This window comes from Myotis davidii, unplaced genomic scaffold (genome assembly GCF_000327345.1).
Source record: "Myotis davidii unplaced genomic scaffold, ASM32734v1 scaffold181, whole genome shotgun sequence".
NCBI classification, from domain to species: domain Eukaryota; kingdom Metazoa; phylum Chordata; class Mammalia; order Chiroptera; family Vespertilionidae; genus Myotis; species Myotis davidii.
The window spans coordinates 3,021,343-3,039,358 of NW_006291504.1; the positions used below are offsets into that span (position 1 = coordinate 3,021,343).

An 18,016-nucleotide genomic window follows, 5' to 3' on the forward strand; every position below is an offset into this window, starting at 1 on the left:
CCTGCGAGCCGCGGTGAGCGCCATGCTGCAGTGAACTGGGGCCCAGAGCCTGGAGGGTCACCGGCCCGCCAGGAGGACCCAGAGCAGATCTAACCAGAGCTGGCAGGGGGGCAGTGGACAGGAGCTGGTGGGGTGGGGGGGAGAGGGCGCCCCGAGGGCACAGGGCCTGGGAGTCAGTGTACCCCGAGGGGAGAGAATCGCACGTGAGAGTAGGGGAGGCCTGCGCTGTGCACCTGTCTCTGCCCACCTGTCCTGCCCTGCGCTAGACCTGCCTTCAGCAGGTGCCCCGCGTTCTGTGTCGGCGGCGTCCCTGACCTCGAGTTCCCACGGGGCAGCAGGAGCAGAGGCGACTGCCTTTGGTTCCGGCCTCTCTGAGGGAGATGCTGGGGAAGACCCCCCTGTGCACGCACCTGAGGTTCTGACAACGCGGCTACGAAGGCCTAGGACCCGAGGGCGCCAGATTTGAAAGCAGGGTCCCCCCAGGACACTTACCTGCTTGCCCTGCACTAACACATTAGTAATGGACGGGGCCAGGCTGTCCACTACTTTACTTAAAAGGCTCGCTGCGTGGCGCACCACCGACCTGGGGGCGAGAAGAGAGCAGCCAGAGGGTCACAAGCTGGTGACGCGTGCCGGGCCCCGCCAGGGGGACGCAGACCTACGCACAGCCAGGGCCTCGCCGTGGACTGGGGGGTCACTGAGCCCACAACACGGCCCAGCCGCTGTCATCGGTACCATGATCATCTTAACCAGGAGGAGAGGGGGCCTGACCGGCCTGGGCCTGGGGGGCGGAGAGGGATTCGGTGGGAGCCCTGACTGCACAGAGAGACTGGCTGATGTCTAACCCTGTCCGTCATCTGTTCCTGGTACAAACCACCTTCAACCGTGTGTCCTTCGGGGCCTCGGACCGGATGCCGGGCTCCCGGACTCGCGGCGGGCTGGGTGAGGAAGCGTTACAAGGAAAGACCAGCGTTCTTCTTAGCTGAAGCCAGAGTGTGGGAGGAAGGAACTCACGCTGCTATTTTTACATTCCTGCAAAGGCCTAGCCTCCGGAGAACAGGTTGTTTTTAAGCTCAGCACATGCAATTGTTTCTCCCTCAAAAGTGAAAATTCATGTGGAACTTTCAGATGAAAAAAAGTAAAATGCAGGTTTATAACGGTTTTCCTGAAGTCCGGGGTATTGGTGAGAGCTGGCCTGTAAAGGCAGGTCCATGCCTTGACCTCGGTGCGGAGGGAAGGGTAAAAGCGAAGTCAGTAACTGGTCATCAGTGCGACAGACTCCCCTGCGTTTAGAAAAGCTGTCACCACACACTCGCCCAGCAGGGAGGTTTGACCCTCGGATGCAAGGAAGCCCACACGCCAGGCAGCCGTGGCCCCACGCCGTGCGTGTACCTGCTTCCCATGGACCAGGATGGTGGTCACGTGCGGGGCTATGGAGGAGGAGAATTTCTGGGTAAATGCAGCCCCGGAGCGAACCGCCAACCTGGGTGTGTCAGTGCGAAGCCATAAAAGGGAAAATACAGTCAATACAACTTCCGGGAGCCTGTTCTTTTCAACAGAACAGTCAGCACCGTCGGCGTCTGCTGGCCAATGGCCTATCTAAGATCCAGGGTAACATTTACCTAAAAGCCAAGTGAAGCAAAACCCGGCTGCTTTGCCAAAGGAAGATCATGGCCACTCGGGCCCTCACTGGCTGTCAGGCAGCTCCTCTGAGCTCGCACGCAGCCCGTGCTGAGGGTCTACAGTGAGAAACGGGGTCCCCCCAGGTTACGGCACTATGTCTCCCGGGCGGGAAGGGCATGTCTGTGAGCATCACAGAGCGGGAAGGCTGCCAAGAGACTGGCTTATCAATACTCTGGTTTCAGAGATTTGAAACCCAAGGCTCACTCGGGTGAAGGGAGTTTCTTACATATCTTGAGACTTTTTCCCCCCAAATTAGAAAATAATGGGTCACGTAAAAAATATATACGTATACTCTTACTTTCAAAATGTTAGATTCTGCCAGTAATGCTGTTAGAATTGCTTCAAAATGCAGAGAGCCGTGCGTTTAGGCCAACTGCCCTGCTGTGAATTTAAACTGTTTTATTTCGACTTACCTCATTTTTGTTTCAGCCCCTGGGAAGAGACTACCGCTGCAGAACACATTAGTCATTTTCCACGAAGCCACTGCGGGCCCTGGGAGCTATTCCGTCTAAGTGGTGAGAACTGCCTGCTCAGGGGATGGCTGGTGCCGGCGCTGACATGAGCGCCTCCCCCCCGCGGCCGCCGCGGCAGCGGGCAGGGCTCCTGACACAGAGCAGAGCGGAAGCACTGCTGGGCCCCGGGGCCAAGGTCAAGCACAGGCCCCCCGTGCACACCCCGAAGTGCTGCTCCTGGGGAGTCTCTCTCCCAGGCACTTTAATCTCGGGGAGTGTGGCCGGCACGGTGCTGGCCGCGGAGTTGGACAGTGGAAATGAGGGGGAACAGCATCTTGGAGACCAGCCCCTCATCTTCAGGCCCTTCACTAGGACAACACACAGAACAAACACCAGGACAAGGACACGCATACGAACCAGAGCTTCTTGCTGCCAGCTTTCCTATAGACTCTCTCGATGTGATCGGACACGGTACCTGGACATGGGGGAGAGAGTGTGTCACGTTTATTCTCCGCTTCAAAGCCCCTCGCAGTTCCATTTTGTTTTGCTCCACGAGCGCTGGTATGCCCACACCCGTAACGTCCCGCACTGCCTGGCACGGGTAACACACAGCCCAGATTCACAGTGTGGTCCTGCCCCTGCTGCTAGTTCATCTGAACAGGTGACTTAGTGAGGACTGGATGTCTCAATTTTTTCTTAATTAATATGCAATCTCTAAGTTTTCAACACATAAAGGTGTTATTTTAATTCACTGCAGAAAATAAAACAGAACATAGCCAATTGAGCAAATGCTGGAGACTCTGCATATATAGGATGTCCCCCCAAAATGTATACATATATATTTTTGATAGCTCAATTGATATTGTTTTCTTTTCAGATTTAACCCATTGGAATGAATAATTATTCAAAGTGTGTATACATTTTGGGGGACACCCTGTATACAATTCTTCACTTATTTGTTCAGCAAAACTATGGAGGCGTATGGGCTGCTGCTCACACCCACGCCACGCCCTGCGTGCTCTGGCGCCGGTCCCCATGTGGCCGGGCCTCATGTCGGCTTTGCCAGTGAATTAACCACGTGAGGAGACAGAGCACCAAGAGGAACAGGGTGAAGAGTAGGGTCGTCATTTTCCCCGGAACTTCCTTCTCTAGCTCTGTAGCTAATTGGATAAAATCACATTCAGATTCTATACATGCTCGTGATTTTCACTCTATCGTAAGGTTTTACAGATTTAAACCATCTCAGAATCTAAGTGAAAGATGAGTATTACTCCCACGTTTACAAAAAATGGTTTAAGAAATGATTCCCTCAGCATGTTCGTGATAAACTATTTATATAAATATTGTTCTGTTTTAAAGCACCACTAAATACCCATCCTGGAGTCCAGGCTCCTAATGAAATCCTTGCTTTTGTGAAATCCTATTGTTTTAAAGTGTAAATTTCAGTGAATGTCCTCAATATAATTGGGATTCTGCTTATACTTATAGCTTCAATACTAATTAGAAATGAGGGATTCTGTTTGAAATTTGCCTAAAGTTCTTCTGCCTTTAATTAGTTAAGAAAATTGGGAGTATTTAATTCGCATGTATAATACTCAAGGTTAGCTCTTAGCTACAATAATGCAAAAACTGATCGCCTTATGTGAATAAGCGATTATGTTTAGTTCGCTACCAAAACTATAAATCTTATTAATTACACCGATGCTTAAAATTCTGACTCAATTTCCAGGTACAACCAAAGCAACATGTCCCGGATGAGCCCAAAACGCTGAGTAGCTGGACAACACCCACGTGAAGTGTATCCTGCATTGTTCTCTGTTGGAAAATGCCCGATGGGGAACTCGGGGGCTCTTGAGAGACATGACTCCACACACAACCTCGGGTCCAGGGGTAACGGGTTCCCCGTGAACGCAGAGCGGCGGACACCACGGAAGGGGCTTATTTCTGTTCATCTTTAGAGCACAACCCCGTCCGGTGCCGGTTCCGCCCATGTGGCTGCCGCGGACCAGAGGGCGGCTAGTGTTTATAGCTACAACAATTCAATGTTGTTCTTAAAAACGGACAGAAAATAAAACTGGAAAGAGACACTGTCCGGGAGCAACCAGGTGAAGAGTCCCAGCAGAACCCCGGCTCCAACGCCGTTCAGACCATCAGAGAAACACCCCGCGTCCCTGAGCCACGAGGAGCTCACACCTCCCCCGCCGGGCCAGGTGGCGGGCATGAGCACTTCCCACTGAAATGTTTAAAAGAGTTCAAGGGAGTCACTGGTGAGTCTGGTGGGCACTGGCCACGCGTGTTCGGCAGAAGCTCGCGGCAGCACGGCCGCTGCTGGAAACGTCTCCGCCCGCCCCTACCTTCCTTTGTGATGAAGTTGGGGCCTTCCCTCTTGAGCAGGATGCCCAGCAGGATGACTTGGCTGGCCAGGCCGCTGCAGTCCTGGGAACACAGATAGATTACAGGGGTGACCGGGGGGGCCAGGCCTCACTCGGGGCCCCCGGGAAGGGCCCGCCTCACCTCTAGCTTCTGCAGAATGTCCTGGGTGGGTCGGGCCCTCCACTCGGCCAGGCTGACGTCGGGCTGCAGTTCCAGCTCGGTGGCCTGGGAGGCGCTGCTCTGCCGTTTGACTTTGGAATGCTTGGGGAGCTCTAGTTCCTCGAAACTCTTAAATTCCGGAACCCTAGACACCAACAGAGAGCGTTTCCGACTCCCGCGCCTGCAATGGGACCTGGAGGTGCCCCAGCCCCGGGACTCACTCCTCCGCGTCGCTGATGCGCAGGAAGTCCAGCTGCTCCACCACCGCTCCCGATATCAGAGTCTGAGGGCGGGAAGGCGGAGCGAATGAGTTCGTCAAGCCCAGCTCTGTGACCCGTGCACACGCCTGGCTGTCCCCATGTCATTCTTCAAATGGGTTTGCCTAACATTGTATCAACCCTGAAGCCATTTCTTACGTGGGCGTCCTAAAATCAGACGGGTTTGCACATGCCCCCCCCCACACACACACGCACAAACACACACACACACACACACACAGCCCCGACACCGAGCTGCGGCCCACGAGTCAGAGTGAATAAGGACAGCAACACGACACCAACTGTACTTCTCTCTGCCCTCAGAGCTGTGGTCATTTTCAAGCTGAGATAAAATTCGTTGCCTATTAAAATGCTAAAAAATAATTTGAAATCAAAGAAAACACGAAATGCTGAAATTGTCTGGGCAGAGATCCTGTGACTCGCTGGGTGCCGCTCATGGTGGACAGCACACAGAGGGCTCGGCTTCACGGGGTGAGGGGAAGGCGCTGGAGGCCTATGGCTGGGGAGAGCAGGAGGAGGGAGCCGCTGTGGCCAATGGGAACTTAGGAGAGGACTGTTAGGACCCGGGGGGGATGGTGGTGGCTTGGACCAGTGTCGGGGCTGGAGATGATGGGAACGGCTAGGTTCTGAGAGGAGAGAACCGGTTTGATACTGGATTGTGATGTGGGTATAAAGAAAGAGTCAAGAATTCATTTATTCTCAAAGCTGGTAACTAACACTGAAAACATAAGAAAATTAATTTTGATGTTTTATTAGCTTGGCCCCCCTTCTGTACTAATAGCCCGTAAAGGGAATGTTTAATTGGAGTCAATAGGCAAGTGGGCTGGGGAGCCACTGCCCGGGGAGGGTCAGGGGGACAGGATGGCCGCGGGCACAGGAGACGGTGGGAATAACGCCCCGAGACCAGCGCCTCCCACAGCACGTACTTGGAGAAACGCCTGCGCCCTCACGGGACTAACTGTCTAACTAAATGAAGTGCGAGCCCAGCCTTGGTGCCGGAGGAACACCAGCTACCTGCAGGCGGTCCACGTGCACCTTCACGCCCCCGACCACGCCCTTCTTGAAGGCCGCCAGCATGTCCAAGATGGGGTTGAACCGGCTGCCCCTAGAGATAGAAGCAGACCAGCAAGACGCACATGTGAACGCAGGATGAGAAACGGACCACCTCCCACCGAGAGCCCTTCACGCCTGCCCCGCCGCCAGCCTGAGGGGCACGGGGGGCACGGGCGGCACCTCCCGCGCCCACCCACCTGATGTTGTCTTCCCGGACGAGCACGAGGAAGAGGGGCCGCCCGTGCATCTTCCAGTACTGCCGGATGAACTGCAGCGCGTTCTGTGGGGACAGCGGGCGGGGTGGCACCTGGCCGAGCCGGCAAAGCCCTCCATGCCCAGGTCACTCCCAGGGCACCCTGGCATGAGCAGACGACCAGGGCCGAAGTCCAGCACCCGCACGCACACGGCAGGGCACGCACAAGCTACCGGAACCACCTGCCTTCATACTTTGTCTCTAAGAGAACAGACGCACGGACGAAGGATGCTTGTTTTTGGCGTGTGGCCTGATAAGCAGTCAAGGACGGCCCCAGGGGAGGCAGGCTCATGCTCACCTCCACCGTGAGCGTGTGAGACGGGAGGCGGAGAGACTGGACTGAACCCCACGGGCCTTCTGCCCTGGGGAGGTTCTCCTCCGACTCAGTGTCTCCGTGCCCATCCCCCTCAGGGCCCGGCAGCGCTCACGCGGCGGCCACTCTGTGCTTCACGCACTCGCGCCTCTGACCCCCAGCAGCTCGCTTACTCCGCCACGATGATGAGCAAACAGGGACGCGAGGGGTGAGGTGCCTGGCCCCAGGCCACGCGACCGGGAGAGGTGGGCCAACGTTTTACAAGGGCCGCCTGGCCCCGGACGCCACGACCCTCCGCAGTGGAAACGGGAAAGGGAAGAGGCTGAACTAACAGGGCTACGAGTTGGCGGAGGTCTTCCCTGACATTCTTCGTAATGAATGGCTTCTGCCTCAGCTTTTGTTCCAGAGGAGACGACCCGCGGGCGCCCGAGGACCGCAGAGTCCGAGCAGCCACGCCAGCTTAAGCAGAGCAGACCCTGTCACCTGACCGCCAGTGTGACAGGTCGGAGCCAGGACCTATGATGGAACTGGCCGAACAGCCCTGCCCGTGGGTGAGGGAGTGCTCCCGGCTACCTTTATGTCGTCTATCAGCAGCAGAACGTCCTGGGACATGTAGAAGTCACTCAGGTCGAAGATGATGGGGTAGCACACCACGGTCTTCCCCAGAATGCGGTAAATCTGCGGGAGAAGCTCAAAATAAACACAGAGCCGGCCGAGGCTGAGGCACCGCTACAGAGCCCCGAAACAATGACTGCTGATGTCCGATCTGAGGAGGCAAATAACAGACTCATAAAAAACACGTAACATGAAGGAGTTTTAAAGCCCCTGACTGGCTGGGGGTGTGAGTAAGCACATGACCGTCCCTCCACCACGACAGAGAGCCCCTCACCATCCCGCTACCTCAGGGCAACAGAGGTAACGGAGCGGGGCGCTCATCCCCTCCCAGAAGGCTTCTGTGATATCCAACCAGGAGACCGGCCGTAAAAAATCATGACTCGGGCCCGACCGGTGTGGCTCGGGGGTTGAGCATGGACCTATGACTCAGCAGGTCAGGGTTCCATTCCCACTCAGGGCACAGGCCCAGGTTGTGGGCTCGATCCCCAGTGTGGGGCGTGCAGGAGGCAGCCGGTCCATGATTCTCTCTCATCACTGATGTTTCTCTCTCTCTCCCTCTCCCTTCCTTTCTGAAACCAGTAAAAGTATAATTTTAAAAGTGACTCCAGGGAGGAGCCCAAGTGCAGCCGCTCCCGCCCGTGGTGCTGGGCGCCCACCCCCCGCAGCCGCGCACCTTGGATGTGCCGAGGCAGCCGATGGGCCTGTCCGGCCGCCCCGAGAGCCCCAGCTTCTCGTTGACGCCCAGGTGGAAGTAGGCCTGTAAGACACGCGTGTTAACAGCGTCCGGCGCGGAGCGTGCTTTCCCCCCTGCACCTGCCCCACCCCCGCCATTTCCTGCTCCTTTTCTTCTCTCTCCAGAGAAAAAGCGCGGGAGACCTTATCCCATGGGCTTGAGGCACACAAGCCGGCCGACGGGGGCCACTGGACTCTGGGCCCCGAGATGTGAGAGCCAGACGGTCAGAGTCGGCTTCCGGCTCTGCCGATGCTCAGGGAACGAGACAGAGGCCCAGGGCCACCACGTCCGCTAGTTAACGTCAGAGCACGGGCCACAGGCGCCCTCCTCCTCCCAGCACTTCCCACCCAAGCGGGAGTGTCTTACTGATTTTTCTGACAAAAATTTTATTTTAAAGTTTAAGCCAAATGCTACAACTACATGGCCCCGCCAACTCCCACCACCCCTTGGGCAACGCTGGTGCATGTTAAAGGGGCGGGAGTTATGCTGTGACCCCTAACCAGCACCAGCAGCAGCAGGACAGCTCCCTAACGCCATAGATGCAGGCACGCCACACACATCAGTGTGCAGACGTGGACATGGATGGTGCGTAGATGACATCATCTGTGCGCTGCCTGCGCGTTCATCTACATCTCAGTGCTGATGTGACTGAAGGGACGAGGTCTGCAGAAGTCAGGAAAAGGGGGCTCCCAGGGCGACGGTGGGGAGCCAGCACCCACCTTCACCAGCTCCTGCTGCGCCCAGATCTGAATGGGCTCCACCTGCTGAGGCGTCTGCGTCTGGATCCCGTACGTGTTGAGGAAAACCTGGAGGCTGAAGGGCCAGGCAGAGGGGATCCCTCTAATCTGTGTGATGTTTCAATGCTGCACCCCAGGCCACACTGGCGCTGGTCACAGTGGTTAACACTCCCGTCACTAACACTGACAAGAACGTGGTCCTGCACTTACAGGGGCGCCCACGCCACCCTAAACCCTGCCAGGGGCCCGCAAGGAGCCTCTGCCTCAACACCAGGAGGGGAAAGCGAGCGCCCGCCCCCCCAGGCTCCCCACAGCGCACGCCGCCCTCCACGCTCCATACCGCTGGCTCTCCGCGATGAGCGCCACGTGGACCACCAGGTCGTTCTCCAGGGGGCCCTGCCACACAGAAAGGGGGCGCGACTGAGAAGATCCGGTCACCGCGGCTGTGGGTGCCCGGGCAGCGTTAACGTCTCCGGGTTCACTGAGAGGACGGCACGAGCTGCCTGCGGGGCCGCCCCTCCTGCTCTCGCTGCCCCTGGTCCCTCTGACTCACACAGTGGGACAGGCGGGAGCCATCAAGCTCACCGCCCGGGAGTGAGCTGTTGGGCTCTCTGGAATGAGGCCTGAGAGCAGTTTGGGGACAGAGAGCCATTTTCCATCACGTCCCTCTGCGGGAAGAGAAGGAGCTAAAACTGAAAACCCAACGATTGTATTCTCTGTGAGACAGTGACGGGGAGTGAAGTAACTCCTTTGACATCTTAACGCGCACACGGCTCCTCCCGGGCCCGTTAGCAACTTGCTCCGCACCTCATGCGTCCGAGAGCCGTGCTCTGAGGTGTGGCTCCCACATGGGGGGCCGGCCCGCGGGCTGCAGTCAGCACCGTGTCCCCGCACAAGCTGGGCTCAGCGGCTCCCCTCGGGGCCAGCGCTGGGCGCGCGCTTCTGTTTCAGTGACGGAGACGGGCTCTGGCCATCTGGTGCCTGAGCCCTACGTGCCCTGCAGGGAGCGCTCAGAAGCTCCGGGACCCCCGCGGTAGGCGGCTCTGAGGACACGGACACACACCGTGTCTTCACAGGGATGTACCCACTTTCACAGTGCGCTGCCCACGGCCGACCCGCCGGGGACCGCCTCTGTGGCTCTGAGGGGGGACCGTGTGTGGCAGGAAGGCCAGGAGCACAGAATATGCGCATCAGCAGCAAAACCCATGCAGCCAAAGGCACGACCCCCAGGATCGCAGTGACAATGCCATTTCGGGCGGACTTCCACGTGATTAAATGAACATATAACAGCCCAACAAAAATAAATATCTATAAATTCTATTTCTTTTTCTTTTTAATCCTCACCCAGGGATATTTTTTCCATTGATTCTTAGGGAGAGTGGAAGAGAGAGGGAAAGACAGATACATCGATGTGAGAGAAGCACGTCGATTGGTTGCCTCCTGCAGGATCCCTGACCAGGACCCCAGTGGAGAGGAGCCCACAACCAAGGTACGTGCCCTTGACCGGAATCGAACCCAGGACCCTTCGGTCCGCAGGCTGACGCTCTATCCACTGAGCCAAACCGGCCAGGGCTATAAATTCTATTTCTATTTGATAAAAACCTTAACAGTTCATGTTACTCCAAAGGGCGAGGAAGTAAGTGAATTATTCAGAGGCCCATCAAGATTTCTAACGAGAAATCAAAACACGGAGCCTCATTTCTCATGGGTGAAGCCTGGAATTTGCATCAGAAGGAGGGTGGGCTCCGACGGGGGTCGCTGAGCCTGCGGGAGTGAGGGCTCCTGCCTAAGGGGCGAGGAGGGCATGGGCGTCCCAGGAGGACACCGCAGCTCCCAGCCATGGCCTGGTGTTTCCTTTGGACTCGAAGGCCTGCTTGGACCCTGTTCTCTCCCTCTGCCTGGCAGACGGGCACCAGCTCTGAGGTGCCCACGCCCAAGGCACCACGTGAGCATCGGCTGGGGGGCTGCAGGGGCTGAAGGACTCTCACAGTAAAACCCAGAGCTCAGCAAGCCCCCCTCACAAACCACCTGCCTGCTGAGCGCCGGCCTCCGAGCCCCGCCCGGAGCCCTTCGCCCACCGTCCTCCACAGAAGGAACTCGGCGCCCACGAGGTAAATATGCACGTGATTTACCGATCGATACTGGCTTCCACCCGGCTCTGGAGCTTGGAAAATAAGCTCTGACGATTAAAAAGCATCCCTCTCCTACCTGCCTTCCCTCCCAGACCCGCAGAGCAGCTCAATCGCTCTAATTGGCCTATTAAAGGCAATTCTCAGGCTCAGTGCTGGGGTGTTGCAAAATGATGACCGGGAACCCAAACTGCCTCGGGCTGCTTCAGCCCACTGACCTGCTCCATCACGATAATTAAACCAAAGACGTGAAATGCTGCTTCACTCGCCCAAAATACTCGTGTTCTATTCACGAGACAATCCAACTCCCTGTGAGTCTCCGGGGCCTCGGGAGGGGCCCCCACAGCCCCGCCTCCCCTTAGGAGGGCCCGCCCTGGGACGAGGAGCACTGACTAAGGGGGAGTTACGTGAGGACCAGCGGAGAGGTCTTCTTCAGAGACTCAGACCTTTAAGCCCGTCAATAGATTCAACATGAGGAGAAAGGAAGCCCAGGCAAGTGACCTCTATTTATGAGCAAGTGGACTTCCCTCAGAGGAAGGTGCCAGGCGTCCAGTGGCTCGGAGGGGCCCGGAGGGGGGGTGTGGAGGCCTGAGGCATTGGTTACAATGACACCAGCCACAGGCTCCGTGTGCTCCTGGGCGCCGGACCACAGCCTGGCGTCCTGCCCTCCCCCCACGCTCCAGCCTGGCCAGGGGAGGCCATGGCCGTGTGAGCCGTCACCGCCCTCCCGCTGCTATTGGAGCCGCTCATCTTCATCACCTCAGGGGCCGCCGGAACGGTGCCAGCAGTCAGCACGTTGCTTTAAACTTCCAGGTTGACCTCCCTCGGTTCTGGAGAGTTCTGACCCGGCGTGTCCTCCCCATTGGCTCCGGGTAAACAGTGACTGGCAGGAGGCTCTTCTCCCCTAAAGATGGGGATACGCCTGAGAAGCTCCTCTGGGGGGGGGAACAGAGGTCATGGGTTCGATTTCTGGTCAGGGCACATGCCTAGGTTGCTGGCCCCATCCCCAGTGTGGGTTCCCGGAGGCGTGTTTGCCACCTGGGCTGTGACCTTCTGTTTCATCATAACGACCACGGCCCTGTGCTCAGTGCTAAAGACCCCACTTTGCAGGGAAACCTGGCTCTGGGTCCCATGCACACTCTCTCTCTGCCAAGCGGATGAAGTGAAGTGTGTTTTTAATCCTTTAAGTAGAAATTGTCTCAAACTGGTCCAACGATGTGAGAGCACTGGAATGACGTGAACAAATAAAGCGGAGCCTCGTGCAAAGTCTCATTAAATCGCCCAAGATTCGTAAACCTCGAAAAACCGTGAGGAGCTCTGAAACAGGAACAACAAAGGGCGCGGGACAAGCCCGTGCTGCAGGAGCTGCACAGGAATCGACTGCATGGAGCGGCTGCCCCCTGACTGCGGCAAGCCCACCTCGGGAGCTGGGCTCCACCACTGAGTCCGTCACTCCCGCACCTGGCTCCGGGCACCGTCCACGCCATCGCTCCGAGGGTACCCGCAACCAGGTCCTGGGAGCCCACAACGGCAGTGCCCCGACTTACACTCCACAGCCAGAAACCATGGGAGGATGCGCGAGCTGCAGGGCGGCGGTGGGAGCCCAGGCCGGGCTGCTGTGCAGTGGGCCTCAGGTCTGCAGACCAGCCCCCGAGTTCCGGCCAGTTCTGTGCCCTTCCTCCCAGACCACACATTATCAGCCTTCCTGTCTCAGAGTCCAGCTCTCCCCACCTTCCCACCCACTCCCGCCGGTTGCTGCCTCCCCCTCACACACCCCGTTCCTCTGCATCGCCACCCCTGCAGGTGCGCTGCGCTGTCCGGACGGGGAGTGGAGACAGAGCCCATCCCCGCCTGAGCGAGGGGCCCAGGCCGGGAGGCTCGTCTACTGTGCACTGACACCGGCGCTCTGTGTCCTGAGAAAGCCAGCGTTTATGTAACCGCCTCCGAACAGCTTCTGCTCTGTTAACCACTCAGGTCTTTGCATGTTTTGTGGGAAATGATCGAAAGGCTCAGAGAAATAGTGTGACAGGATCTAACGGGTCTGGTCGGCTCTCCCTTCCTCTCATTAAAACGTGTGTGTGGGGGGGAGGGGGTGTGGGTGTGTGTGTGTGGGTGTGTGTGTGGGTGGTATGGGGATTGTGTGTGTGTATGTGTGTACTAACTTTCTGATAGCCTGAATAGAAAAGTCACTATTCCTATATGTTTTCCAGCAAAATGCTAGATCTTAGTACAGCATGGAATTAAGTTATTATTTTGGTCTAGCAAAGTTATTTTAAAAATTCCCTATTTTAAACTAAAAGGAGCGCTGCCCAGGCCAGTCTGGCTCAGTGGTTACTGTGTGGGCCAAAGGACCAAAGGGTCATGGGTTTGATTCCCGGTCAAGGGCACGGACCTCAGTTGCAGGTTTGATCCCCCACCTCCATCCGGGCGCAGGCGGGAGGCAACAATAATACGTTTCTCTCACATCACTGTTTCTCTCTCTCTCTCTCTCCCCCCCGCCTCTCCCCCGCCCCCTTCTACTCTCTCTAGGGGGAAAAAGCCCATGGAAAGACAACGGAGGGGCCTGTACACTGTGTGAGCCTCACTCCTGTGAGAGGGCCTTGCTGCTCTAGTCAACAGCGTCCACTGGCTGCGCCCGGCCACGCAGACCCGCTCCCGTCCCTCAGGCATCGCCACAGCCCACGGCGCCTCATTGTAACAGCCCCCGTGACCGGTGCCGCTCACCACTGAGTTTGCTCAGGCCAACAGTCAATCCTGCTGACCCTGCAAACGTTCGTTCTGTGGCCACTACGTAGTCTGTATCCACAGGAAGAACTACACAGAATGTGAAACACCCTCCGCCCAGCCCAAGAGCAGGCAGCGGAGCGACCGCCAGCCCCGCCCCTGCCCCCGTGCACCCCGCACCTGCTCAAGCCCGCGGGACACCTTCCCGTCACCCTGTGAAGAGGACGTTTACCGGGAAGACATCTCGCCGGACACCTCTGGCTCACACTTCCTCCTTCACAGGCAGCCCTTCACCCCACGTCATTTTTAAAATTCAAGTCTAGTCACCCGCCCATGTGGCTCAGCCGGCTGCCCGCTGTCCTGTGCACCCAAAGGCTGCTGTTCAATGCCCAGTCAAGGCAGGTTCAGAAGGCAACGCTCGATGTGTGTCTCTCACATCAGTGTTCCTCTCTCTCTCCCCCCTGCCCTCCCTCCCTCTCTCCCTCCCTTCCTCTCTCTGAACATGTCCTAGGGTGAGGATTTAAAAATTAAAGTAAATAAATCAAATGAAAGTAGAGCTGACATACAGACACGTAAATCCTAACTGCCCGGAAGAGGGAGAGCGTTGCCCTCGGAAGGAGCAATAAAAACCGCCTTCGGGACACACTTCCTCCGTCAGTTCAGCTGCCGGTTCCTGGCAGGAGTCAAGCGAGGAAACAGGTGGTCCCCTTACCTGGTTGGAGAACCTCATGCTCACATTGCGCTGGCTCTGCAGCGGGACGTAGCGCTGGATAGGATCGATGTCCTTAGGGCTGATCAGCTCATCCGCTGGGGAGGAAGGAAAGGCGTTACCCAAAATGCACCTGTTCAACCCCAACACCAGCAAAACCTGACCGGCATTCACGAACACTCTACCAACCAGAGGAAATCTTTGTGATTTTAAATTAGATAAAACTACGACATCAAAACATTAAGAAACAAATGAGATAAGTTGGATTTGGTCACATTATAACCTTTGTTTCTCAAAGGACACCATCAAGAAGGTCAAATTGACAGCCCACAAAAGAGGAGAATATATTTGCAAGCCATAGATCTTGTAGGGACTTGTTCCTTGAAAACATAAAGAATGCTTACAACTCAGTAATAAAAGACAAACAACCCAATTTAAAAATGGCCACCATAGCCATAGTTATCTTAGTGTTTTGCTCACACATGTGAAAGTTAATTGAATAATATAAATAAAGACCCTACTTCTTTTTTTATATATTTTTTTATTGACTTCAGAGACTAAGGGAGAGGGAGAGAGAGACAGAACATCAATGATGAGAGAGAATCATTGATCAGCTGCCTCCTGCACACCCCCTATTGGAACTCGAGCCTGAAACCCAGACATATGCCTGACCAGGAATCGGACCACCTGGTTCATAGGTGGATGCTCAACCACTGAGCCACACTGGCCGGGCTAGGCCCTACCTCTAAAGTGAGTTGGCCCTGTTTTCACTTTCACTGCAGGGAAGCTATGAAAACGAGCTCATTTACTCTTGATCTTCCGTTCTACAGCAATCATGTAAAAACAACAGCCTGCTGACTTGTCTAAATTCACCGCGTTTAATGTCTACTTAAAAAGGACTTGCACCTCGTTTCCTTAGCAGTGACCAGGTCTGGAAAACAGGGCGGGAGTCTGCCACAAAAACGTGGGCCCGTTTCTTGCAGCTTGGGGAGCGTTTCTCACGGTATCTCTAAGCTGGGCAACGTCCAGGCACATGGCAACGCTACCCTTTACACAGGTCGCCACGGCGTTTCTAGGGACATTGGGAGAGGTCTTCAACAATGAGCGACAATAACAGAGGACGGAGGGGAGGGAGGAGCAGCGGCAGCCACGGCACCAGGTCATACATCTCACAACACCCTCATCCTTCGCAGGCGACGAATCGGAGGCGCCCTGTGGCCAAGCACCTCGCACCCGCACTGGCAAGTGGCAGAGCTCAGCTCACACAGGCAGGCTCTCCCGGGCCTGGGCCCTGAACCACGGGGAACCTTGCCTTTTAAGAGCAGTCACTTTCTCTACACCTGATGGGAAGACGCCAGGAGGAGGCCACAAACAGATAAGTCAGACCTACGAGGTGGTAGTGTCCCGCCCACACCAGGGAGCACATGCCAGAACATTCTCGCGCGTACTTTTACAAAATTTAAGTGGAAGCAATAGAGGCTTAATGAAGGCAAATATCGACCTGTCATTTCCACTTATTAATAGCAGTTTAGCTCGTGAGGCAGGGTTGATTAGTGCCGTGATAGTCTAAATAGCAGTAAATTATTTCCCGGTCTCATTTGTCTGATCATTGGGATGTGGAAAGCTCCCACGACCATCAGCATTTTACATAATTAATGTTTCGCCGCCAGCCACGGAAACGAAGCTCTACCTTATTATTTTGTTAGCGAGAAAGGACGACAGATAAAGACGTTATATCCTGGGAAAGCATAAGGGCCAGTCTGCGAACACTGACACGAATGAAGCAGTTGCCGAGGCCTTTGAAAGCGCTGACTTCCTGGCGTGTTTTTCTCACGTGCTCCGCGCTGCACCTGCGGGCCTGGCTCGCTGCTCACGAGCCTCCCTCCAGGCGCTCGCCTCTGCCGCCGCCCCTCCCACCTGGCATGGAGCAGGCCCTCAGGGGAATCAATAAGCAAAATGACAAACGGGCGCGGGAGCAGGTTAGAAACGTTACTTGCTGTCGTCGCTCTCGTGGCCACAGCGGTAAACACGGCTCAGACCTTAAAGGTTAAGGAATGGTTGTGTTTGTTTCTCACTGCACTGGTTTCTGTCACTCGGGAAGCACAGCCGAGCCCCGGAGGTGCCAGCTCCGTGGCACCTGGCACCATTCCCTGGGAGAGGGCCAGCCTGCAGGAGCACACCCAATCCAGCACAGGATGGGGAGGTGGCTGCAGCTCCCCGCACAGGGCCACCCTCCAACAGCCAAGTGTTTCCACAAACATGGCAGCCGCTTTCAACCCTCAGCGGGTGGGGGGGCCGTTCATATTTGCCTTTTAATGCACAGAAAGGTTTATGAAATGGACCCTGAGTTCAGCTCAAACCATCATTGTTGAGGGTAAGAAGATGTATGGAGAATAAGTTTTGTTTCTTTAATGAAATGACAATTTAAAAAACATTTCACAGAGCCTGGCTGGTGTAGGTCAGTGGTTGAGCATCAACCTATGAACCAGGAGGTCATGGGTTGATTCCCGGTCAGGGCACATGTCCGGGTTGCAGGCTCGATCCCCAGTGTGAGGCGTGCAGCAGGCAGCCGATCAATGATTCCTCTCATCATTGATATTTCTATCTCTCTCTCCCTTTCCCTTCCTCTCTGACATCAATAAAAATACATATTTCTTAAAAAGATAAACTAGGAAAATGCAAGAGAGGTTTAATACACGTAATATATAAAACACTATGCAGACTGAGAAAAAAAACATAAAACCAAGGTTAAATGGGCAGAGCGAATTAACGAGACACTTTACAGAGGACAGAGATATGACTAAGAAATAGGTTTTTTAATCATCAGCATGTAAATGAAGCAGAATACAAAGTCACATCTTACTAAGTTACCAAAGTATGTCTGTTTAATGAGCATAGCTAATGCCACAGAGGCTCCGGGTGACACGCTCACCCTGAGGCCCTGACCAAACCCATAAAGTCCCGTGGTCATGGCTGCGTGGCCTGGGCAGGGGGAGGGCTCGTCTGAGCCTCAGGGCTGACAACCAGTACATGGGTTCATTGGGAAGAAGGCACTTGGAGATAGCCCATCCCTTTTGGCAAGCAGCTGGCTAGAGCTCTGACCCCAGGTGGCCATCACATGAGACGGGGATGTCATTCTATTCTATGAAGCGCATCGGCGCTCCCACAGCTTCTGCTGGAGCCCCACACGCCCCTGGAGCCCTGAGATCGGCGCAGCCCACGCCTACTTGACACCTTCCAGAAACTGCCCATCGGCACGCAGTGAGAGAGGCGCATTCATAGGCCTGTGCAGACGAAGCAGCTCCCCGACCTCCGCACCGCACCCACCCGAGACCCGAGAGACATGGCCGCGGACACACACTGTCTGGGCGCGAAGACCCGGGCAGCCACCCGCCGTCCCCACTCACTCAGCAGCTTGGCGATGATGTACAGGGCTTGGCCCCAGAGGAACAGCTTCCCATCACGGCCACAGTTGCTGGGGAAGCGCTTCTGGCTGCCGGGGTTTCTCTTCTCGAGGTCCACGAAGTCGGCCGGCACATAATAGTACTTGGGGACGACGGGGTGGCCTGGGGGTGCGAGAGTGACCGTTAGGAAGCACAGCGTGACGAGGCTTGTGCAGGAGGTGACGGGCCCCACGGGCTACGGGAAGCGGCTGGGGGGCCCCTTTCAGAAGCTGCCCGGGAAGAACTGAGGACCCCGATTCCACGCTCAGGTCACGCTTCCGCCAACACTGCCTGTGGCGCCTGGAAGTGCACCCACGGCGGCACGATGCAGTGCTGGAAGGTGGTGAGGAAGCCAGTGTTAG

At 56.0% G+C, this 18,016-nt stretch overlaps 1 protein-coding gene across 2 annotated transcripts in view; it reads right to left on the reverse strand.

The window, feature by feature from the left end:
• Positions 1 to 18,016, reverse strand: part of PHKB (phosphorylase kinase, beta) — a 66,196-nt gene that overhangs the window by 11,867 nt on the left and 36,313 nt on the right. The window contains exons 13-25 of one of the 2 annotated variants that reach the window (XM_015564686.1): positions 17,619 to 17,777; positions 14,215 to 14,309; positions 8,990 to 9,045; positions 8,632 to 8,725; positions 7,853 to 7,936; positions 7,138 to 7,242; positions 6,196 to 6,278; positions 5,960 to 6,050; positions 4,889 to 4,950; positions 4,650 to 4,812; positions 4,490 to 4,571; positions 2,553 to 2,610; positions 1,393 to 1,483 (exon numbers count right to left, since the gene is read on the reverse strand). In XM_015564686.1, the coding sequence (XP_015420172.1) occupies positions 1,393 to 1,483; positions 2,553 to 2,610; positions 4,490 to 4,571; positions 4,650 to 4,812; positions 4,889 to 4,950; positions 5,960 to 6,050; positions 6,196 to 6,278; positions 7,138 to 7,242; positions 7,853 to 7,936; positions 8,632 to 8,725; positions 8,990 to 9,045; positions 14,215 to 14,309; positions 17,619 to 17,777 (1,223 nt within the window). Of the gene's footprint in view, positions 1 to 492; positions 584 to 1,392; positions 1,484 to 2,552; positions 2,611 to 4,489; positions 4,572 to 4,649; positions 4,813 to 4,888; positions 4,951 to 5,959; positions 6,051 to 6,195; positions 6,279 to 7,137; positions 7,243 to 7,852; positions 7,937 to 8,631; positions 8,726 to 8,989; positions 9,046 to 14,214; positions 14,310 to 17,618; positions 17,778 to 18,016 lie in introns of both variants that reach the window. The other variant, XM_006764879.2, reaches the window with a different exon arrangement.